The sequence below is a fragment of the Budorcas taxicolor genome, chromosome 4 (genome assembly GCF_023091745.1).
Source record: "Budorcas taxicolor isolate Tak-1 chromosome 4, Takin1.1, whole genome shotgun sequence".
NCBI classification, from domain to species: domain Eukaryota; kingdom Metazoa; phylum Chordata; class Mammalia; order Artiodactyla; family Bovidae; genus Budorcas; species Budorcas taxicolor.
Window position 1 is genome coordinate 37,471,048 of NC_068913.1, and position 26,158 is coordinate 37,497,205.

At 35.5% G+C, this 26,158-nt stretch overlaps 1 protein-coding gene across 1 annotated transcript in view; it reads left to right on the forward strand.

Moving 5' to 3' along the window:
- The first annotated feature begins 456 nt into the window (after positions 1–456).
- SEMA3D (semaphorin 3D) overlaps positions 457–26,158 on the forward strand; it is a 136,289-nt gene continuing 110,587 nt past the window's right edge. The window contains exons 1-2 of the mRNA XM_052638848.1: positions 457–607; positions 19,377–19,537. Coding sequence (XP_052494808.1) covers positions 457–607; positions 19,377–19,537 — 312 coding nt within the window. The remainder of the gene's footprint in view (positions 608–19,376; positions 19,538–26,158) is intronic.

Sequence of the window (26,158 nt, forward strand, 5' to 3'; positions counted from 1 at the left end):
GCTTTTATTCAGTTTTACTTGAGGATCTTTCTCTTTGAGGAAGGTATGAGGCAAGAGTAGGCTTCTACCAGTATTCTTTTCTGACCACGAATCCATCAAAATACAGAAAGAATTGGTTCCTCCTATATTTGCATAAAACAAGACAAACATTTTAGTAGAAGAAGGTATGCTAATTAACCTAAGTAGTTGAAGTTTTTGTTTTGCACTCATCTCCATGTCTGAATAAAGCCAGCTGTTTATTTATTACATTTTTATTATTCAGTTCTGATTCATTCCCCCTGCAACAATTTGTAAGAGCAGAACAAGAGAGAAGGAGAAATTATTTTTTTAAAAAACATACATTCAGAAAACTATAATTTACTAAGTACAGAGAAATCTGCAAACTGCTATATTAATAGTTGTTTTCTTCTTTTTAGATTCAGTTAACACTGTTTGAAAGAGAACATTGTTTTCATCATGGTTGTTACTAAAGATGAGAGACCAAAGTCCAGAAGCCACAATTTTCATCTTTTTCATGCCTTGATGATGATAAGCATGACCATGCTGTTTCTTCCAGTCATTAGAACTTCTAAGCAAAATATTCCACGACTCAAGCTAACCTACAAAGGTAAATGTGTCAGTGTTTTCCAGCATTTCTTCTTTTATTTAGAAACGCATGCTGAGTTCAGTGAAATGTTTGTAATCAGTTAATAATAATATATTATAGAACAAAAAGCCCAATTATTTATTTTTCTTGGTGAAGAAAATAGATGTAAAAACTGTCCATGTATACTTTCAGTTCATTATTTACAAGTATTAACTATTGATTAGCATAATTAGGAAAATTTTATCCTCAAGTTGCAGTCAGCTTGTATTAAAACAAATCAATCGCTAGATATGGTCAGGCCACTCAAGATGGTTTTTCTCTTGCTCTCTGTAAGTCTCCTGCTCAACCAGTACCCGCTTCACCTACATCTGCCAGACTCCTACATGCTTGCTTAGGCTCCAGCTAATGATTGTTCTAACTTTTAGCCACCAAGATAGCCTATCAAAGCGGAGGAAGGGGTTTCTGCTGATTGCCCTGGTAACTGATGAGCCAACCTGCTGTCAATTCTTTCTGTAAATGGTAACATCGCCCCACCTCCCTCCCCGCTACCCCCTAACCCCCGGCCTCTGGGAGTGAAGCCTGCTGCCATGTTCTGCTTTGGGGTCAGTCATAACCTCTGTGGGGTGTTGCTCTAAGATCTTACTTCAGGCATGTAAGCTCCCCTTCTGTTAAACTACTGATATTTCTGTCGCTGACCCTGGGCTCTTTCTTTGGTCTTGAAGCTGGGCAAATACAGGCCTCCTAGGCCTGCAGTGAGCAACCTAACACCCTAAAAATAGAAAAATTGTTAATTCCATACAGCTGCTACTAATTAGCTTATCCTTGGCATTTTTTAAAAACATTAAGATATCTTCAAAATACTAACAAACTAACATATCTTGAATATCTCAAGCATATACATATTTTATTGTTTAAGAAGTGTGAAAGGCTTAAAACAGATGAGAAAACATTGAAGAAGTGAAATCTAATCACTTTTATATTAATTTAAACATTTAAAAGCAAAGTTTATATGCTAGTATTTAACCATCATGTTTATATGTAAGTGTAATATATAAATATATATATATCGAGAGAGAGAGAGAGGATGTACCGTTTCGTGCTTGAAGATTTTTTTTTCCTGGTATCCCCTTGGCCTCTTTAATACCTTAACTAATGAGAGGAATATAGGGGATTTTCCTTTATTCTGAATTTGGCAGGTAAAAATAATGCTGGCAGTTTTAATCTTTAAGATAAAAAGTTATCTTAGGTAATCTTTTAAAAGATAGCTTTTCAGCTCAAATTAAATAGCAATACTAAAGCTAATTTGATGCTTAATGTAAGCATAAGTGGAATTATTTTATCACATACACTACACATTTCATATGTTGGTATTTGTTTTGAAGTTATATCTCATGAACAAACGAGTTAGGCTAGCATCATTATCTTTGAGTTTTTACATTCTTCTCAAATTGCTAGAACGGGTAAAACTAACCTATGGTTTTTAAAAAAATCAAGATATTGCTTTTGCATGGTTGAGGGGTGATCATATGGAAAGGAATGTGAGAGGAAACTCCCTTGAATTATGGAAATGTTTTCTATCCTAATAGGGATATGGATACATAATATGGGCTTTTCACAATCCATCATATTGCACATGTCTGATTTGTTTGCCTGTTTTTAAGGCAAATGCCTCTACATTTACCTTAAGTTCCCTGATAACTAAGTTGGTAAAGAATCCTCCTGCAATGCAGGAGATCCTGGTTCAATTCCTGAGTTGGGAGGGTCCGCTGGAGAAGAGATTGACTACTCCACTCTGGTATCCTTGGGCTTCCCTTATGGCTCAGCTGGTAAAGAATCCACTTGCAAAGGGGGAGACCTGGGTTCGATCCCTGGGTTGGGAAGATCCCCAGGAGACGGGAAAGGTTACCTACTCCAATATTCTAGCCTGGAGAATTCCATGGACTACAGTCCCTGGGGTTGCAAAGAGTCAGACACGACTGAGCAACTTTCACTTCACTTCCTCATAGAACAGAAAACAAATAGTAAAAGTCAAACAGTTAAAAAAAAAAAAATAGAAAGTTTGAAAATAGATTGAAGGGAAAAAAAAGGAAATATTACCTGGTTTCTGTGATACAGTTAATAATGCCAGAGCATTGTATTGATGAATATAAACATGCAAAATAGACTTGGAAAGAAACTTTAATAATAGTTAATGATTACTCTCTAGGATTCCTCATGAGCAAAGCGTTGGAATAAGGCTTGTGTGTGAATTATGTTATCCTCATCACCACCCTGGGAGGTGGAGATTATTACCATCTTCCTATAAATGAGGATACTGAGGTACTGAGAGATTAAGAAATTAAGGTCTCAAATTAGTTCGTGGCTCAACTCCTGAGCCAGCCCGGTGCTGCTGGGAGCCTGTGTGCCTATTCATATTTCTCACACCCTGGACAAGAGCTTTTCTTCCCTGAGGCACTTACCTACCTGACTGATTGTATGATTTCAGTTGTCAAAATCAAATGGGTTTGAAGAAAATCACAGTCTCCGTTTAAGATTACTCAGGAGCCAAAAGAGATTTACAGACTTGTGGGATTTCCTCCCCTCTGATAGTCTTACAGGAAGTAAAGATTGTCATTGTGCTAATTTGTAGTCATAATCAAAATTTTGTATGATTAACTGTAAAATGTTAACTCAAATGTGGTAACTTGATCATTTGAAAATAATGGATAAGGTTCTAAAAATTAAAAAGAATTAAAAACATTAATTTTAGGTAGCTGCTGGTAATTAGCTTATTCTTAATAAGAAAGTTTTGGGGAGCTGAATCTGTTTTTGTACTTGGAATACAAAGTACAAAAGTGTGGAGAGTTTAAAATCTTGTTTTATTTATCTCTCTGTATATTCTATATATTCTCACTTCTCCCAGCACCTAGTACTTATATAAAAGAACTGGTATAAATGTTGGATTCAATGCCATAAGAACTCTTCTTTTTATGGTTCTTATATTTAGTATACTTTATTTTTTAGGTATTTATTTACAAGTAGGTTATCTGCATTTCAAAAGCAGTAGCAAAGATTGAATGCAGTGAAGTAATTTAAAAAACCTCTGAACTTACCCGTGTTACCCACACACACTCCCTCTCCCCTGCCCCTCCTTCCTCCACCACTCTCCAATAGTGCTCTGTGGCTGCTGTTAGTTATTCACTTCCAGGATATGAGGCTAGAAAATTCAGGTCCAATGAAAAGTTGATTGTAATTTTCAAAAATTATTCATTTTTATGAGCACAAAATCAGCTTTATTTTCCATAACTCAAGCTTCCTTATGTGCAGACCGGAGACACAGCCCATATCAGTAGAGTTAGCTACTTTGAACAGCTGCAAGATTATTTTACGGGATTTCTTAAAGGTCAACAGAAATATAATAACCATTTTATCTAAAGAAGGCCCTTTGATAGACTTAGTTTTGAACCTCTGAATCCACAGGAGCTTGTTTGGTTCTTTTGTTGTGTAAAGAGATTCCCTCTCAGTTGAATATTTTGAATTCTTACACATTTATACATGCTAAATCAGTTTCTAGAGTAGTAAGTAAGGAACCTGGAGGTCAGGATGATCTGGGTTTCTGTATTTTGTGTTGTAAGGATAAAATATACATACATATATGGCCTTACAAGGTGGGCTTCTCACAGTGGCTTGTATACTTTATACTGCAGATGTATTAGATATAATTTTTGAAAAATGACCAACTTCAATCTTGAAATTAGTATAAACATTTTGTATATTGTTCTCCTGATGAAGAAACTTACACAAGTTAAGGATATTCATACCCAGGAATCTGTAGTATCTGCAGTGGTGCTTGGGAAACTCCTAAAGATGAAATAGGTAATACAGCTAAAGAGAATGTACAAAAGCTTTGGAAAAGGAAAAGCCACTCTCTTTTGAATTTCTTTTCCAGATAGGAAGGCAAACAATAAACAGGTAAACCAATGAGTGGAGGTTACTTCAATCATGGGTTGTGCCATCCAGGATATAAGTCAAAAGACTGAATCCAGGATCCTAGTTAGACTTTATCATGTCTAAGTTTTAGGACACTATGAAGAACCTTGTTTTTATACCCATTTTATAGATAAGAAACATGAGGTCAGAGCTTGAAGGCCTTGCTCTAAAGCATGAAGCTGTTAAGTGAAAGAACTAAGTTGTGTGTTTCCATCTCTCTAGTTCAGGTTCGTGTTCTTGCCACTTTATGCCCTTGAAAGAGATATTGCATGTTCAGAAATAGAAATATCAAGATATATAAAAGAAGAAGAAAACAAGGCTTCATTATTACATCTTTGGCAATATGCTCTTTTCAGTAACTACCAAGAGTACTAATTATTTTTTGCTCCTCCAAAACTTATGTGTTTCTGTAGAAAAAAAGCTTGATGTCACCCTTAAAATTTTCATCTGCTATTATACAAATAAACTTTAGTGTATTTGATAGAATAGTAATTTTGTTGAATTTTCTGAGGAATGAATGGATATCTATATGTTTTTTATTATTTGCAAAGAAATCTGTATAAATGTGAAATGCAGCATGTCTCAAGTAGAGATAACAATTTGAGGCATCTAACTTACTGGATTTGACTAGTCTAATATTGATTCTGTTCATCTTGATTGAGTATAGCAATGAAGAAGGCAGATTCTGAAGCCAAACTGCTTATGTCTGTGAGACATTTGGATGTTTACTTTCTGTATTGCAGTTTTCTAAATGCATTAATGTATTTAATAAGGATATTGTGAAGGTATCTTGATTCATGTAAAGCATGAAAGACAGTGTTTGACATAGTAAGCATTTAGTTGTCAGTTATTTTTTGCAAATCATTATTATCTTGCTAGGTATTAATGGTTGTTCCTAGACCACAATTTTCCCTGTGTAAACAAGTTTGAAAAATATTATATAGTTTCCTCCTGGGGATTTACAGCATATATTAAAATTGCCTCTGTTTATTCTCAGAGATTTTCTACTAGAGTTAGTTTCTCTTAGTCCAGTACCACCCACAGACTATGAATTTATTGAAGGTACTTTCCAGTATTTTTATCTTCATCATATTCTAGTAGTTAACAAGCCTTTGGATCATTATTGACCTTGATAAGAGGAGTGTCTTTGAGTGGTCGGTAACTTTCAGAGTGGGTTAAAAGGAATCATAAAATCATTCAGAAGCTCCTTTTGAAAGTGGACATTTTTGTTGTCAAATCAATGATTTGCTCTGAATTTATCTCCCCTTACGTACATAGTGAACAAGCATAATCAATCTTATAGGAGGAATCCCCATATATACATGTATATATTTTTTCCCCCATGTGGAGCAAGTCATTGATACTTTAATTTCTAATGAACTCACTTGTTTTCCTGGACATATTTTCCCTAAACTGAGGCTGTGTGTGGGATTGGTTTTTGTCTGGCACATTCAAGGATCCTAAAGAAGACAGTCAAAGGAACAACTATTAATACCTAGCAAGATAATAATGTTTCACAGAAAATAATAACTGACAGTATGGCTAAAAAGAGATGGAATGGGAGAAATAAGAAAAATGATTAAATCAGAGTTAATAGAAGGGAAGGAGGATCAGATTCTTTCACTGTTGCCATTGTTAAAACATTGGCTTTTAGTCTGAATGTTATGGGAGTCCCCTGGAGAATTTTGAACACAGGTGACTGGATCTGACTTTCGTTATTATAGGATCACTCTGGCTTCTGTATTGTATGCAATAAAAAGGAGAGATCAGGAAACTAGGGAGCTAAGTCTGAGAGGATTGTAATAATCCAGGTGGGAAATGATGGTCTGTGAGTCAGACTCCTTCTGTGGAGGTAGAAGAAGATGGGAAGGTAGAGCCAATATGGTTTGTTGATGGATTAGAAGTGAATGATGGGTTGGATGGGGTGGATGTGAAGTAAGAGAAAAATCAAGCCTAACCCCATGGTGTGTGTTTGTTTTTTGATCTAAGGATGGAGTTAATATTAATTGAGATGGTGGAGATTGTGAAAGACTGCTGTGTGGGAAGATCAAGTGGACATATTTATTTGAGAAGTCTTTTAGATATCTAAGTGAAATGCCAAGGAAGTATTTGAGTGTATAATTTCTGGAGTTTATGGGCAGTGTCAGTTGGAGATATGAATTTGGCAGTTAGCATATATAAATTTTAGTTCCTTAAGTCAGAGAATTAGAGAAAGAAGGAATGAGCATCAACATGAAGTAAAAGAAGTGCTCAGGTGTGGAGGAGCAAAATCAGAAGCTGTGGTGTAGAGGAAGTTATATGAAGAAAGTAAGAAGAGGACTCATCAGCAGTGCCCTGTTTAGCTCTGCCATGAAAGATAAGTAAAAATCAACATTAAATTTAACAACAAAAGTCTATTGTTGACCTTGATAAGAATAGTATCTTCAAGATTGGGAGCCAGAACAGAAGCATGCATTCTGGGCTCAGGAACTGGAGATAAGTGTAGATAATTCTTTCAAGGGGTTTTCCTATAATGGAGACATGGGCAGTAGTAGCTGAAAGGACAATGAGATCAATAGAATTTTTTTTTTTTCTTTTATGAGTGAAACAGCAACATATTTTTGTGTTAATTGAAATAATCTAGGTGAGGAATAATTAATGATTCAGGAGCAATATGGGATAATCCATACCCTATTGAAAATAATGATAAGACTCAATTTTTTTTTCTCTAAAATCAGGCTCCTTTTAGAACATAAGTTAATAAAAGTGGCTTATTTTGCATAATAAACTATTACCTGGTTCATTATCAGTGTCAAATGTTGTCCAGGTGGAAAGAGAGATTAAATAGATATGAAAATATATTCAGTTTGATATACTGACAAAGGTTGTAAGTACTACATATGTTTAGAAAATTTATACGTAAGGATTTGGAAATAACTCAAAAAGATTAAATGATAACATCAGAATCACATAAGTAGATAATTAAAAAACTGATCTGTCTTCTGCATTTCAGTTCAATAATGTCTGTATTACAACTTGCCTGTAATCTAAAAAATTTATTTAGTAATAATTAAAATCTATTTTCTGGAGTAAGAAATGACAGCCCACTCCAGTATTCTTGCCTGGGAAATCCCATAGACAGAGGAGCCTGGCAGGCTACAATCCAATGGGTCGCAAAGAGTCAGGCACTAATGAACACACACACACAAAATCTATTTAACAATATATGTAAAGCACTTTTCTAAATGTAATTGATCTATAGAGGTTCACAGAGTGGTAGAAGTTACTAATATTACCATACAAAGGTATCATATAAAAAGTGTCCTGGAATTAAGAACATATGTGAATCACTGAAGTCTGCACAGTCATCAGTGTCATCCCCCCAGCAGGGTGGGGTGAAGGAGAGCTATATTATGAGACACTTTGATTGTGTCCTGCTTATGCATAAATATGGAAGGAACTTACAAGAGTATAACTTAAGTAAAGGTAAATTTTTCTGGTATTAAACCCAGTCAACCTGTTTTTTTGGTTACAATAGATTTTTTTCTTTTAAATAGTGGGTTTACTATCTATAAATTATTGAGGAGATAAAAGTTTTTATATGCAATTGCTTTTTGTATGACTTCAATAGCCTAAAATTTGGCTCTATTAAGGACTTCTTACAGTGAGGGTCTTTCAATATATGTGTAAAATATAAATTTATGGATATTTTAAAAATGAATGTCATTGGGTCTTTTTAATAAAATTTGATGAATGCCTCTCAAGAACTTGTAATATACCTTTTGCATCTTCCTGAGTCCTTTAAACATGCTATTTTAATCCTATTAATTAAAAAGAGGCATAAATTAAAACTAAAGTGCTTTTTACTTAGAAAGATACTCATAAAGAGGTTTATTTCACTAAAGCCACAGTTAGCCAGACAGTCTAGAAAATAAGACAAATATTTCAGCAATCCCAATGGAATGGTGAAGTGGGGGAAGTGATAGAAGTGTACTCATTGATCTTAAAATATAAAATATAACTGTAGTGGGTGATTGGGCTTAGAGTTAGAAGACCTAGATATGTTTTTACTCTCTCTTTGGCGTGTACTGTTCTTACACCATTAAAATAGTTGGTTGCTCTTTCTGAGTCTAGGTTTTCTTATCTGAAAATTATATATAGATAATCCTTCTGGTTCTCCTTAAGGATCAAATTAAATACTAGAGGAGAAGCTCCTTAGATGTAATAAAGCACAAAATGGATATTATGATAGGCTTCAGAGAGAAACCAAATATATTATTGAATTAATTGAAGTAAGGTGGGAAGAAAATTCAAGGCCTTTAAAAATATATTTTGGCATTGTGGATATAATTTCTTATGCCACAAATAATAGGAAATTCACTTAAGTCGATAATAAATCATAACTTGTCTTTACATTTTCCTTCCAGGTTAATGGATATTAAATGGATTACTTCTCTTCTTTGTATGAGAAAACTGAGGGGGGAAAGCTTTATATGTCATTGGTTGAAACTAAGTAGGTCATTTATCACTTATAGCAATTAAGCTAGTTGTAAGTTAATCACATTGATCAAATCTGTTCATCCCTAACTTATTCTAACACTGTAGTATTGTATAGGAACAACAATAATTTGGCTATTTTGTGTAAATTAACACACCATCATTTAAGGGTTTGAGAGAAGCTCTAGTGTGGGGAGGAAAGTGTCCAGCACTTCAGAGCAATGGGCCCATGGTTTTCTTTAGTGTTGCTACTCCAACTGCAGTGTAAGTAGCAGCAGTACCAGCATAAATGAGAAACTCGTTAGAAATGCAGAATCTTAGGGCCTCCCTCAGATGCCTCAGTGAGAATCCGTTATTTTAGCAAGAATCTGAGCTGATTTGAATGCATGTTAATGCTGAGAAGCACTGCTTTACAGTGCTTTATTTCTGAAACCAACCCCTGATACACACACAAACAGGAATACTTGGATGTCACAACAGGAATCTCTCATGATTACAGAGCACTAGAGCCACAGTGGGGTCTCCAAATGGCACATTAACCTCTCTGAATTATTAATAAGCTTGCAATAAATTCTGATTTAAATGGAAGGTAGAAAACTCAACACAAACAAGAATCACTCCTTTGAAAAAATCAGTTAAATGTTTATTAGACTTCTTATGTGAAAAAAAGAGGTGATGAATTGCAGTGATAATTAAGACTTATTTTTATCTGCAAGGGCTTCTAATCTTTTTAAAGGATGGAATAACTGCAAAAAGACTGATGCCATAGTATTATGGTAAATAAATCAAAACACTTAAAAGAACTTCAGAAGAGGTTGGGTGTGAAATTGAACTTGGAAAATTGGAAGAAATTTAGTTTATTGAATTTAACTGTTTGTTGGTATTAGATAATTTGATCATGAAATTCTGACAATTCTAATTAGGGGAAAAAACAGAATATATAACTTCATGTGGATTGGAGAGGGATTGGCGAGGGATGGGAGCAGAGAACAAAGTTGTTTAGGAACCTGTTGCAGCAGTTTTGAGAAGTAGTAATATGGCTGTTTGCCTAGCTGACAATAGGAATAAATGTTTGAGGAAGAAGAATGAAAGATTTACATAAGAAAATCTACAAGGCTTTAAATTTACCTGGATGTTGAGGTGAGGGAAATGCAATAGCCTTGGAGGTACCAATTATTTAAACAGGGGAATAAAAGAGTAAGGGAATAAGGAAGAAGAACTAAAAACGATTCTGCTATCCTGAGCCTGAGAATTCAGTTATGTCATTAAAGTCATTGTAATTGGTAGGATGAGGTGGCTGAGGGGAAAATGACAATATCAAGCTAGCTATTGGAAATTCTGAACTATGACTTGGGAGATGCAATGGGGTTTTAGGTGTATGTTTTGAAATCATCAGTAGAGAACTAACACTTCATGAGAAAATGGTTATAGGAAACTAAATGGAAAAGCTTATTTCATTGTTTATGCCCTACTGCCTGAATTAAGGGGCCTTCCCAGGTAGCTCTAGTGGTAAAAACCCTGCCTGCCAATACAGGAGACATAAAAGACACAAGTTTGATCCCTGGGTTGGGAAGTTCCCCTAGAGTAGGAAATGGCAGCTCACTCCAGTATTCTTGCCTGGAGCATTCCATAGACATAGAAGCCTACATAGGCAGGATACAGTCCATAGGGATGCAAAGAGTCAGACACGACTGAAGTGACTTAGCATGCACGCATGTTTAAATTAAGGAGGACATTATTCTATGACTGTATTTTGAATCTCCCTCTTGCAATTCCATAAGCGTATTCTGATTCAAATTCCATGCACATCTCTATAGAATTATCTTCCTTAGGTAAGAGAGAGGACCCTTTCTGGACAAATCCTAGAGAAAAGTTCCATGGATAACTGACATCTGTTTGTTCTAAATGAAAAACCAAATGGACATTTCCCTGAATCAATGGAAATTAATTTTCAAATCAGATGTCATGCTGAATGCCCAGCATAATAAATGAAAAACAAAAAAGACATATTCAGGCCAATCATTTTAAATTTTATAATAGCAGAGTGAGGAGGGAAAAAGAAAGAAAAAATAAAAAACAGAAGACAGTCAAATCCTTGGGGCACTGATGGCATGAGACTTCCAAACTATGACTTTGGATATATGGAAAATTTCAAAAATCTAAGTCACAGACACTTCTGGAGATGTGCTCACCAAAATAAGAAAATAAATCAAAGAATGAAGACATGAGATCCAGGAAAGATGGGAGTCATACCAGGAGAGAAGTTGAAAAAAGTCTGAGAAAGTATTACTCAGGCCAGAGAACAGACAGTTCAGATTGGAGCAGGAGGAAGAAAGAGTCTAGGAGTGGGTATTCCTGGAGAGAAACAAAAACATATGACAATTTCATTTGAAAATGTTATGGACACAGTTTTCAGAAGGTGTGGAAAGGTTTGACTATGATCTTAATGAAGTCAAAGCAAATGTCACAATTAAGAAATTGTTAACAAAACCAACATATTGTTCAAGAAAGTAAGGATCATTAAAGAACAGTTTTTCTAAGTAGGGAAGAATATTTACCTTGTACTAATAATGGAATGATTAAATATAGCTTTCATAAAAATGGATATTCTATAATGTTAGGGACTTGGTTGGAGGGAAAGAGTTGGCATAAGAAATCTAAAATTCTCAGTTTCTGTAAATAATAATTCAATAGAAATGTCTGAGTGATTGAAAGAATAGTAATGCATATATATTATTTGTAAATAAGAAAATAAATAGAAAATAAACTAGTAAATATGTCAATAGATTCTAGATTGGAGGTGGACAGAGAATTGGAGATGACAGATGGGCTTATATATGCTTCTTAACATTACTTATATATATATATGCTTAACTTTGATTAGTGTAATTTAAAATTATTATTGTAAAATATTATGTTAGTCTCATAACTCTGCTCTGTAAATTAACTTGTATGCGTCTTTGCTTGAGGAATTATTTGCTGTTGTCATATTTGTCTTGCTATTTGGAATCAATAATAAGTGATGTATTATAAAATAAAATGTATTGACATTTTTGAGTTTTTTAAAATTAAATTCACATTCTAAATTGAAAACAAATTTATGCTCACTTGTGACATGGTGTTTAGACTTTAAGTATTCCTTAAAATTTGAGAAGGAAGACATTCTCAATACCTTAAAGTGAATTAAGAAAGTAATTGTCAAAGTAGAATGTATCGTTCCTAAAATTATCCTGTCAAGTATTTCTGAGGCAGTTTATTCTGTCATTTATTGCATTGTTCTGGAAATGTATCAGTTATTTATAATGTTAGCTTTTTTTATAGGTCAGTAGCAAAATTTATTATGGCCAAGCTTTTGAGAATTTAAAACTATTCATTCTTACTCAAAGAATTTAAAAGGGATCCATAATCATAAATTATGAATCTGACATGTGATGGATTATAAAAGGCATCTATTGTTGAAAGCTGGCCAAATAAGAATAAACCTGTGATTTAAAAGCATGGATGTAGATGAAAATGTGATGGTGTAAAATTACCACACTCCTATTCCACGTCTTGTCCTGGAAAAAATGTAGCTCTGATGATATAATAGACTGTACTTGTTCCTAGTATATGTTTCCCTATGTGGTGTCACCTGATTTATTATTGATATAGATAATGATCTGTCTGAGACCTAATGAACAGAACGGTTTCCAACATTCCATTGCAGATGAGCAAATGAGAATTTGATTTCTTTTTCTTTCTGATTTGAACTTGCATTATTTTGCAAGGTAGAGTTAGACTTTTCATCTAGAAAAATAGAACAGTAATATATTCTTATAATTTAATCTTTTTGTTGGGATTTTAAGTTTGAATAATATTCTTTATATATTTTGAGCAGTTAGCTATGGAGACTTAAGCTTCATACATAGAGAATAAGCACTATGTTTGATAGGTGAAGGTGAGCGATCTTGGTCACCAAAATCTTTTCATATAGTCTCAGGCCTCAGAAAACCAATTGAAAGTCAGGTGGGGCCAATTTAAAATGAGCTCTCTTTCCAAAGGTTAAATCCAAGAAAGAATTCTTGCCTTGCCTTGGACAAAAAGCAGGAGAAATACAGGTTCATAGCGGGCCAAAGAGACTCAGTGAGTCACAAAATTAGGGACTAATTTTCATTTTGGAATGAACAGTTTGCTCTCTTTACTCAACTCCTGACCCAAACAGAGAACAGGCTTTGGGGAAGTTGTGAGATTTGAAGTTTGTAGTGAGGTTGGTTTGACAGCCAGAACATTTCTGGAAACTGTGGGATCAAGAGGTTCCATAGAAGGAGTCTTGGGAGACTGGCAGTCATGGAAACCCAGGGAATTCAGAAGTCAAGAGGAAGAAGCTGAATTTATGGAGAAGGCAGGAATGAAGACACCTTTATGTCTTTATTTAGATGATGTTGCAGAGAACACACTAGAGGTGTGACTGTGTTCAAGAAACGTCAGAATAGCCCTAACAATATAATGGTTATTTCTTTGAAGAAAAAGATGAGCAGGTAGGGTAAGAATTTGTACTTTTCTGCTGAATATACTGAATGGTAGGGAAAAGTAACAGAGTTGTGTGTATGTGTGTGTTTGTCTTTCTTTCATTCTTTTTTTTTTTTTTGGCAAGTGCCGAGTCCTAACCAATGGACCACCAGGAGATCCCCAGGGTGACAGGGTTTTGATCTGGATTCATTTTGGCTATAAGCTTTTTCTGCTGAGGAATTTGACTGGAAACTGACTTTGCTCAAAGGTGATTTTATTTTTACCCCATGAAAATCTGCCCTTAATAACTTTGATTTTCTCCTTTAAAAAAAGAGCTTCCTGTTAAGTGTTCTTTAAAGGATGTGGGAAGCCATTTTTTAACTATGTAGTCTTCTCAAGAGAGAGATTGTCAGCTCCACCCAGTTTAGAATTTCTGGCAATAAATTCAGGATTTCAAGGGTTTGGGATTTTGTTCATTTAATAGTGAACATTGAGGAAGTCTGTGTTGCCTAATCCTAAATTTGTTAGATTCCGCGTGACTGGCCACTCCTTTCCTTTCTGGGGTGAAGAGGAAGAATGTAGAACATCAGGTCAAATATTTCTTCAGGCTGAAAGAACAATTATATGAAGGGACACTACAGGGAGATATAAAGACTTCTTTATAGAACAAGCCGTTGTTTCAAATAGGAGCAGGAATTGTGAGATCTTCCACCTTCCGCTCACATAGAGGGGCATGTGGCTGTGAGTCAGGGGGTTCATTGCTGTCCTATTCCACCATGAAGAACAAACTGGTTTTGTGAAGCCCACTTAACCATCCTGAACCTCATTGAATTGGTAATAGAGAATTCAAACAGCATTATCAAGATCTCCCTTTAGCTCTAATTACGTTATACTGTATTTCTGTTCTTCCCAAAGGTTAGAGACTACCTGTTCCAGGGAATAGAGCAATGGCCTGGAGTAAACAGATGAATGAGTTACTTGATATGTGTCCATTTAAGTTTGTTATTTGATATGTGTCTGTTTTAACAGAGTTCAATGTATGGTTCTAATGCCGTAGAACTTCAGTGTTGGAAGGTGATCAGAGACCATTTGGTTTCTCTATCCACCATATTGGCAAGAGCTGTGTTATTTGGCTTGCTAATGAAGACAGAGAGGAAGCTCTTTCTATTTTACTGTTAAAAGTATTTAACAATCTACTACTGTGGTACCATTGTCCTTTGTCACAAGTACATTCTCAAGACTTCCCTGGTGGTCCAGTGATTAAGACTCCATACTTCCAATGCCAGGGGCATGGATTCGATCCCTGCTTGGGGAACTAAGATCGTATATGCCCTGTGGTGCAGCCAAAATAAATAAGGTCTTCAGCTACTAGAAGTTAAAAAAAAAAGATATATTCTCATTTTTTTTTTGTGGATGAGCATTTTCTCCGCACTAGGCTGTGAGGTCCGTAAGAGTGGAACTTGTTAGCAGAGTTTTTACAGCATATGCAGAGAACCTGGTGATCTTAGATGAGTCAGTTGTTTGCCTTCAGAAATCTAGTTTTATGAAGGTAGAGACTGACTTGTTGTGTTAGAAATGAGAAATTATTTTAAGTATGCTATTAACTCTATGTGGGAGACATACAATTTATCTGTGCCTTTGGTAAGGTAACAGGAGATATTGATGAACTCTGGATATACTCTTTAGCAACGCACACATACATACAAGGGGACTGCCCGATGGTGTTAGTGGTAAAGAACCCACCTGCCAATGCAGGGGATCTAAGAGACTTGCGGGTTCAATCCCTGGGTCGGGAAGATCTTCTGGATAAGGGCATGGCAACCCACTCCAGTATTCTTGTCTGGAGAATCCCATGGACAGAGGAACCTGCTGGGCTACAGTCCATCAGGTTGCCAAGAAGCAGATACGACTGAAGTAACTTAACATGCAGGCACATGAATACAAATATAGGAAAATACTATGCTCTTTATAGGAGTTTTGAACCACAGAACCATCCTGTTGTAATGGTTTCTTGATTATGGATTATGAACATCTTGTCTGTGTCATCATTCAATTAAAATCCATCCTGTGCAGGGTTTTCATAGTTAAACTAGTAAATGATTAATCATAACTTTGATGTATTTATTTCAGAAATAATCAACTGTAGATTTTTCAAGAATCTATTGATAGAACAAGAATGGGAATTTGAGGCCCTGGTTGAGTGAGATTACAAACTGAGAACAAGGTGATAGGAAAATGAACTGCTAAAAGAACAGGAGTGATTATGGTGGCTTAGGTCAAAGGTTTAGGTAGAAAGAACAAAGAATGCATTTAGGACCTAGAGGTCTGCAGAAAGGTGGGGCTGGTTAAGTAAGTACAGAGCAGACCCCCTCTGAATGGCTTTTATGAAGCAACCCATTCAATCCACCACCAAAGTTGGGGGCGGGGGAAAACAAGATGATGTCTTTGTTAAAAAGACTTATAAACTGTGGACAATTTAAAAAATTATATGCCTAAGACTTGCTGGTTTAAGGAAAGAAAAAATAAAGCTTGGAAATATATTGCCAAATTATTAGTCTTTAACTTGCATGAGTTTTCAGCCTGCAGAGCCAGCATTCATATCTGATTCCTGAAATCCTGAGAGTATATCAGCTTTAGGTGTTAAGATACAGACTCTGGATTTAACTTTTTTTTTCCCTAGGCTTTTGTTGATGATCCCGTGGAAACAAAAGTGAATTTGCTTGGTTTGGCAGAAATGCGAGAAAGATAAGCTGCTTGGGGGAGAGGGAACCTGTTCCATTCCCTGTCCCAAGATCTTTTCAAAATGTGTCAACCTGAGAAATTTTCATATGTAATGTCTGAATCTAATTATTTACTTTGGCTGCCAAGCATCGGTAAAGCATGCTCTAATCGGTTTGATGCTAACATTGTCACAAGGCAACATTAAATCATTTTGAAATGATAATACTTAAGGTTAGTCAATATTTTTGCAGCTGTTTTTCCTAAAACTAAACTTGATAAAATTGGTTATGGAAAACGAAAATAAAGCAAATGATGATGTCCTTTATTTTCCTCATTTAAGTAGACAGAAAATGAGATGCAATATCCTAAACATCTTCCTCCTCCCCTTAGTACCACCATAATTCAGGGACTTACCATCTTTTAGAAACTTTAGGATAGTCTCTCTGCCCCTGTGTTTCCTGATTCTCATCCATCCTGAACACAGCAGCTAGACTTACGTTTGTAACGCTAAGCTATACTCTTTATCACTTTCTCTGCATAAAATATTTTATTGGCTTTCAGTTACATATATAATACCTAAGCTCTGCAGCCTAACGGTTTACACAGTGACTACTTTGAGACAGCCTAATTTTTCACTGCCCCTACCTCTTCTCTCTGTTCCAGCATACTGGACTACTGCAGTTCCACACATATTTATTAAGTTCTCAATTTGTCTCAGACTCTGAGCTGTGTGCTGAGGGTTCTAAGATAAGTAAGACCTGGTCTTTGACCCGAAGGAACTCATACCCCATAGTAGGAAATGCATTAAACATGCAATATGTAAGCATAATATAAGATGGTATATACCCTGGTACAATCCATTTGAGTGTTCCTCTGCTTGGAGTAAAATGTTTTTTATATTTTTCCTGTAAAGCTCTGTCTACCCTTCAGGAATGTTTGTAAATATCACCTCCTTCTGTAAGGTGATACATAATTAATTGCTTGAAAGATCTGTTAACATTTTGTGTATACTTCTATTAGAATTTATTTTGCTTGTATTGTATTATCTATGCCTATCTATTTGTATATGGATCCGTGAGCCCCTAACAGCGAGGCTCAGCCATCCCACAACCTTGTTTACATGCTTAATACTTAATACTTTCTAAGCTTATAAGTATTTGTAGACAAAATAGCTTTTTAATGTTATTTCAAAATCATTTTAAAAAACACAGAGATGTTCTAATCTTCATGAGTCAGATTTAATGGAAGATGAGATGATACTCCTTAATAGAACTCATTTGGTCCAAACCAGAGTTTAATATTCAAAGTAACACTGTTTATTGAACTTCTCCTATCTTTAGGACATTGTTCTAAGAACTTCATAAAGTTACCTCCTTTAATCATGGGAATTATGAGTTGGGAAATATGACTTCCTTTTTATAGATTATAAATCATTATTATAATAGCTAATAGTTACACAGCACTGCCAGGCACTATTCTAATGCTGGTCATATGTTTACTCATTATTCTTCACACTTTCATGATTTATTACATTGTTTCTATCCATCATTATTCCCATTTTATAGATGAGAAAACGAAGGCAGGTTAACTTTCTTGCCCTAGATCATACAGCCAGAATTGCAAAGTCCAGTAAAATATAATGGACTTTAATAAGTGACAAGTGATGTTATTTTTTTCATGTTATTTAATAGTCTAGGGTTGCAGAAAATGAGAAGGCATGATTAGTACTTGGAGAAAGAAATATTGAAAAGATTTGGGTTCCTGTAAACTCAGAACTAAATTTAAATTTATTTCCTTTTTTGTTTGTTTTGTTTGGCCATATCACATGGCTTACGGATAGTTCTCTTAGTTCTCTGACCAGGGATTGAACCTAGGCCCTCAGCAGTGAGGCCCTCATCCTACCAATAGGCTTTAGACCTAAATCTGAATAGAAATGTGTCTATATCACAATCACAACTGAAAGACTTAGGCCTTGTAACAGCCCCAAAATAAATGGAGACTGGGACTGAGGTTATATTATCAGCTTTGCCACTGTTGTTTTGTGACTTTAGGGCATCTGACTTCATCTTGATGGAATTAAACACCTTCATTTATAAAATCATGAACTGGCATAAATTAAGTTTTAAGGTCCCTTCTCACTTTATAATTCTGATTCCATGACTGGTTCAGGATCACATCTCCTTCAGGTCTCCTTCAGACTTCCCTGGTGGCTCAGACGGTAAAGCGTCTGTCTACAATGTGGGAGACCCAGGTTCGATCCCTGGGTCGGGAAGATCCCCTGGAGAAGGAAATGGCAACCCACTCCAGTACTATTGCCTGGAAAATCCCATGGACAGAGGAGCCTGGTAGGCTACAGTCCATGGGATCGCAAAGAGTCGGACACGACTGAGCGACTTCACTTTCACTTTCACTTTCAGAATTCATTACTTCTACGTTTACATCTTCCTGTATATGTGAACTTTGTGTGTGCATGCTCAGTCATGTCCAACTGTTTGTAACCCTATGGACTGTAGCCTGTCAGGCTCCCTGTTCATGGAATTCTCCAGGCAATAATACTGGAGTGGGTTGCCATGCCCTCCTCCAGGGTGTCTTTCTGACCCCGAGGATCTTTATGACCCAGGGATCGAACCACTATCTCCTGCATTTCCTGCATTGCAGGCGGATTCTTTACCACTGAACCACTGGGAACTAGGCAGTGTGTAATCTTCCAAACATAGATATCATAAAAAGTAGAAGGGGGAAAAAAATGTCTGAGATTTATCATATACTTAGTTGGCTGCTTCCTTTGTGTATATTGATCATTTGATCAGTTTGCAAATCTTACTGTAGCTGAATGCATTAATTTATAACTTAAGAAAGCAAACAGGATTGTGAAAAATTTTGTATTTATTGCTTTTCTTCTAACATGTTTTATATTTATTTTGATAATAATATAAACACATCAATAAAATAGAAGTATAAGTTGAATCTTTCTAAACAAGTGTGTGCTAAAATCTGTCTGTGGTTTGCATATATATAAATTGGAATTTTCATGATGTATATATGCATTTACAAAGTGGAATGGTGTGTATATGGAAGCAAATAAATATTTTGCTTAATAAGAATTTTTTTTTCTATCCTTTTTATTTTCCCATAGACTTGCTGCTTTCAAATAGCTGTATTCCCTTTTTGGGCTCATCAGAAGGACTGGATTTCCAAACTATTATGTTAGATGAGGAGAGGGGCAGGCTGCTCCTGGGAGCCAAGGATCACATCTTCTTGCTCAGTCTGGTTGACTTAAACAAAAATTTTAAGAAGGTCAGTTTATTTCTGTCTAGTTGATTGGATGCATTTATTTTCATCTATGCTCCTTTCCGTCTCTTTCGTTTTAAGTGATTCAGCATCAAATGCAGTAGGTCATGTGCATGTCAAAAAAGAACATATTAAAAGAACGTATTGCCTCTGATACATATTTCTGGATTTTATGGATTTAAACACATATGCATGCTTTTTGTTAACACTGAGTGTAATACTAAAACCTTTGAAAATACGAATGAAAGGTATGAAAAGTTAATAAATGGATGCTAACAGAAATGCAAAGTTTTAGATTTAAAAACTAGAAATGAGTTATTCATGAAGTATTAACATTTATATCTGTAGCAATTATTATAAATTTTTGAATTAATTTTCAGTGAACATATAAGCATACTTTAAAATGATAGTATGACTCCGGTAGCATTTTAAACCACGCTGTCTTCTCCACATTCTAATTTTACATTTAAACAGATTTCTTCTATGAATTACTCACATTCAGATAGTAAGGATGAACAATGCCTCAATTATGGGCTCATTAACAACAATCTTACCACTTAAAGAAATATATGCTCAAAACTGAAAAGCAATTACTATTGTATTCTACATTTTCAGCTAGCACTGTGATATGCAAAGCAAGGATGGCCACACTGTCTTAATTATTATTAACTAATATTGTAACTTAGTAAATATCAATATCTATGCAAACAAAAATGGATATCAAGACTAGAGGAGTTGAATGACTAATGAGAAGACATATGATCATTCTGCATCTGTAAGGTATACTTGGTTGTTTTTTCTTTCTCTTCTTTTCCATAAGAAATCCTATTGCAAAAGAAATACTAGGAACCATTGCAAGGTTTCAGGTCAGTAGTTCCCAATACTGTATTCTTGCCTGGAGAAGTCCATGGACAGAGGAGCCTGGTGGGCTACAGTCCACAGGGATGCAAATAGTTGGACACAACTGAAGCGACTTAGCATGTACACACTGAGTTAATAGATACTTCATCCCATTCAGAAAGAGTTATTTATAGGTCACTCTTGGACTTTGAAGCTTCACATAGCTTTCACCTACAATGACCATTTTAACTTAACCCTCTAATTATGAGGCACTTTTAATAACTAAATAACAGTTGTTCCACTATTTGAATATTATCAGCACCAAGAGTTTTAGTCTACATAGGCAAAATATTTGTCACCATATGCGTTACTATTGCTTAATGAGCACGTGCATTAGAAATATTGTTTTTGCTCTTGTAATCATTTAATTTTTAAGTAGTACTTCCACACATTTTGAGGCCCACCAAAGGAAAAGGAATACTTTTTAAATAAATGCTCAGGTATGGTAAAGAACTAATCTTTGAATGCAAATGTATATGTGTGCCTTTTGTGTAATCTGTGAGCACTACAGTATTGCCAGTAGTTCTTGACTTGTGTCAGTCCAAACACACAAACTCATAAGGTTATCTTATTTTTTAAGATGAGTATTATTCTATAGCCTAGATATTGTTTATAGTAAGATAAAATAAACAGTTGTGTGGTAGAATTTGAAAAAACTTACCTTTCATTCTGACATTAAAGCTTCATTCCATTTATTCCTTTTTAAAAATATATTTATTTATTTGGCTGTCTGGTCTTAGCTGTGGCACATGTAATCTTTAGTTGTGGTGTATGAACTCTTAGTTGTGACATGTGGGATCTAATTCCCCGACATTGGGATTGAACCTGGACCTCCTGCATTGATAGCATGGAGTCTTAGCTCTATGCTATGGAAATTCCCTTATATAATAACTGGGAAATCCCCCAGTTCTTCTTAAGGGTGTATTTTTTCCCTTAGGAGTATGAGTACTTAAAAAAATTCCTAGGAGAGGCTATAGACAATATCAACTAGTATCTCAACATCAGTAAATATCTTTATGGCTCTTCTTACGAAAGAGGACAAAGGAAATCTTCAACTTTGTGGTTTTTCTTTAAAAGACACTACATAGCTAACAAAGCATTTTTCCAAATATGTTTCAGTCTTAGAATAATAAAAAAAGCGATTCATACTTTTAAGGGAATTTGTTCTGGTGCTGTTCTCTGCCTTCAGAGATTGGAAAGGGTTGGAAGAATAAGTCCATTTATCTGAACTGAGTGTATTAGATCATTGCTTAAAATAAATTCTGATAGCTAACTTCCTCCTCTGGCTATTTTAAGTAAATCTCTCTTTGGCTATATTCCATGCTTGAAATGTGCTAATATCTAATAAAATAAATGTTTATGAAATATTGATTTCCCTTATGATGTTATTGAAATAAATGGTCATTTGAACATACTATAAAAGTAGAGTCTATACTAGAGACTTTCTGTTTAACTGACATTTATCTTTGTAAAATGAACAATTCATAAAGAGGTTAGGTATGCAAAGGTAAGAATTTATGTTTTTATAGGTATCCACCTTTAAAATTTATATAAATCATGTCAATTCTAAAAGGTTCTTACTGCACAGTAGCAAGTAAGTGTCAAGATGTAGTAGTTGAGCAGTGATTAGACCTACGTGGTTTGCATTGGCTCAGTGCCCCTCAGCAAAAATCCAGACTCCTCTGTGGAAGAAACCACACATGCTGGGACTCTGTGGGGCTGAAGGATTTCCTTTGTATTCTTTATAGAGTAAAGCAATCTACAACACATAACTGAGCTGTGAGTGACTGGTTGGGAATTTTTTCCTCTGGGAAATTTAAGAAGAAATTGTGTAGAAAGTATCCAGTTGGAGTATCAAAATTTAGGATATCTGTTTATTTGAAGTTTTTGTACAAACAAGGTTGTGCCTACTGAAATATCAGCCATTGTCATTTCATATTTGCCACAAGAATTTAGAGTGGAATCACTAAAAGTAGTAGCAAAAAGTCATTTCATCATAAATATTTAATAATATTCTTCTTATGATCTTAACTCTGTTCAGACTAGATTTTTGAGTCTTTTATAATGCATGAGGCAGGTATATGAATGGGGCAGGTATATGATCAATAATGTTTGAGAAAATAGCCGTAGGAGAAGAAAGTCGAAATTAGACCTTTCAGGGCATTTTCTCTATCTAGAAAGTCAAAATTAAGTAGACCAAATTTTTTTTTCAAATTCTGACATTTAGATAAGAGGGATAAGCTATATTTTTTTTTTTTAAATTTCTACAGAGACATAATAGACTTAAAGGCAAGTATAAGCATTACCAGGGACATGATATCCCAGAGTTTAAGGAGGCTTTTTCTACAGTTGATCTGTTGTTGTTTAGTCACTAAGTTGTGTCTGACTCTTTGCAACCCCATGGACTGTAGCTCACCAGGCTCATCTGTCCATGGGATTTGCCAGGCAAAGAATACTGGAATGGGTTGCCATTTCCTTCTCTAGAGGATCTTCCTGACCCAGGGATTGAACCCACATCTCCTTCATTGGCAGGTGGCTTCTTTACCATTGAGCCACCAGGGAAGCCTGTAGAGTTGGTCCATTAGTCCTCTATTTAGTTCAGAAATGTGAATTTCTGTGAATTTCTCTCAGAAGGTTTGAAACAGATAATGCACATTGATTTGATATTCCCTTCCCTCAACCCTAGATCAAAATGGAGCAATCAGATCCATTCAGAAGGGATCCCATTCCAAGGGCAGAGATCTGGATCTATATTTAATCACTCCCACTAGTTTTGTTGTAAGTTGAGTTCTCCCAGAAGCCAACTGTGAGATGAAAATTAGCTTATAGAGTATTTGCAAGGGAGGGTTTCTTGGGATCAACACACATGAGGTTACCACTAAGGAAGTAGCATTAGACAAAGGGAGAAACAAGCTCTGTTGCAGCTTGAACAAAAGCCTCAGCTGACAGACCATGCTGATAAGGTAGCAAACATTTCAATATTTTCATCTAATGTAAGTGATAATACCATTTTTCAGCTTCATTTATCTAGTAAAAGAGAATATCCATTCTCTCCCCATCTCATCCATTCACCATGACCATTTATGTTATCGCTTAGAAAAATAAGAATCTGATCATATTTCTTCTCTGTTTATAGACTTCTGGCAGTTCTCAATTTCCAAAGAACTTGCATAAACTACAGGATTCTGTTGACTTCTAAGTCCTTCCCATCCATTTCTACCCTGTTTCGTCTCCTTTTAACCCACTCTTCCTTGTTCTCTCACTAGCATTTTACTTTGTTTGCCTCTTTCTCTTTCTTTTACTCTAACTGCCATGTTAGTTCCTTTAAAATAATTCAAGTTTTGTACTTTGCTACAATTTCCTGAAATTGCCATTCACTTTCTTGCTCATCTCACTCTTCATTTTTGAAGGCATTTATCTAATTTTACTCTTTTACTGCATCCTGTTCTCCAAGGGTTCCTCATCCTCAGGAGACATAACTATCTTTGTGTTTACTAGAACATTTTATATATTTGTTGTTCAGTCGCTCAATCATGTCCAACTCTTTGCAGCCCCATGGACTGCAGCATGCCAGGCTTCCCTGTCCTTCACCATCTCCTGGTGCTTGCTCAAACTCATGTCCATTTAGTTGGTGATGCCATCCAACCATCTCATCCTCTGTCATCCTCTTCTCCTCCTGCCTTCAAACTTTCCCAGCATCAAGGTCTTTTCTAATGAGTTGGCTCTTTGCACCAGGTGGCCAAAGTATTAGAGCTTCAGCATCAGTCCTTCCAATGATGTTTCAGGACTGATTCCCTTAAGGATTGTCTAGTTTGATCTCCTTGCGGTCCAAGCAACTCTCAACAGTCTTCTCCAACTCCACAGTTCAAAAAGCATCTCTTCTTTGGTGCTTAGCCTTCTTTATGTTCCAGCTCTCCCATCCATACATGACTACTGGAAAAACCATAGCTTTGATTATACAGAGGTTTGTCAGCAAAGTGATATCTCTGCTTTTAATACACTGTCTAGGTTTGTCATAGCCTTTCTTCCAAGGAGCAAGCATCTTTTAATTTCATGATTGTAGTCGCCATCTGTAGTGATTTTGCAGTCCAAGAAAATGAAGTCTGTCACTGTTTCCATTGTTTCCCCATCTATTTGCCATGAAGTGATGAGACCGGATACCATGATCTTAGTTTATCAAATGTTAAGTTTTAAGCCAGCTTTTTAACTCTCCTCTTTCATCTTCATTAAGAGACTCTTTTGTTCCTCTTCACTTTCTGTCATTAGGATGGTGTCATCTGCATATCTGAGGTTATTGATGTTTCTCCCAGCAATCTTGATACCAGCTTATACTTCATCCAGCCTGGCATGTCCCATGATGTACTCTACATATAATTTAGATAGGCAGGGTGACAATATACAGCCTTGATGTACTCCTTTCCCAATTTTGAACCAATCTGTTTTTCCATGTCCAGTTCTAACTGTTGGGTTTTTTGCCTGCATAAAGGTTTTGCAAGAGGCAGGTAGGGTGATATGGAATTCCTATCTCCTTAAAAATTCTCCAAAGTTTGTTGTGATCCACACAGTGTCAAATGTCCTATCTGATAAAGCTATTATCATCCATTTGTATAAATATATCCCCCTTTTAATAATACACTCCTTGAGTGGGGGAACTATTTTACATGCACTTTTGATTCTCCTTTAAACATTGTACAGTGTCTTAGCCATAAAGAATACTAAATAATGTTTCCTCATTTTTTTGAGTTGGTAATTTTGTTATCTTCTTTTGAGTGTGAGACCAATATATTACTCTTTAATCAAATAGTGTGCTTTCCACTTAAAAGTCACCTTAATTGGGCTGGTTAAAAAAAAAAAAAGACTTATTAAACTATAGAATAAGTGTCCAGAGTTTGAGTGGCTATATAAAAGATAATATTATCTGCTTAGCAATAATATGAATGATCTGGTTCTTTCTGTGTCATCTGTCTGCCATCACTGGTGTTGGCATTACCCTAAGGTTTGTAGAAAGGTGGCTGTAGCAGTTTCATGGGCCACATCCAGACAAGGGAATACAAAAGAATAAAAAAACATTACTTACTATGTCTCATTCTTAGGAGCAAGGAAACCTTTTAAAGAATTCTGCCTTGTACCTCTTTGGCCTAAGCATGTCAATTCGGGGGAAACTATGATTTGCTTACATCAGCCAGCTGCTTTAGAAGGAAGACGTGTTCACAAATCGGTCACTTTGCAGACATGGAGGAGAAACAAGTTTTCTGAAAAAAATAATTTTCTTAGGGGAATTTTTCTTATTATTAACATAGATTTCCATAGGCAAACATGAAAGTTTTCTCAGATAATCAAAGACTGTGTATTTTCTCTTTGGAGGAAGTTATAAAGATTAGCTATTTCTACAAGGAAATTATCTGGAAGGATTTATTTTTCTTTCAGGAGATATCTTGGAAAATATTCACTGCAAGTAAAAATCCTTGAAATAATTTATTTTTCTGCACACTGTATGGTAAAAAATGAAAAACCTGCTAACCTTTACAAATACTTCTCTTGCTTATGTAAGAGTTCATTTGCCTCTATAAAACTTCTCTATGATTATTTAATCTAAGCTTTTAAAATCTAATCTGCTGTAGCTTTTTTTCAAATCTGCTGATATCCTGTAAGTTTTTTCCCTACAATATTGTTAACTGTTGTTTGGGTGATACAGTCAGTAGGGAATACATTACAGTTTAACTCAGA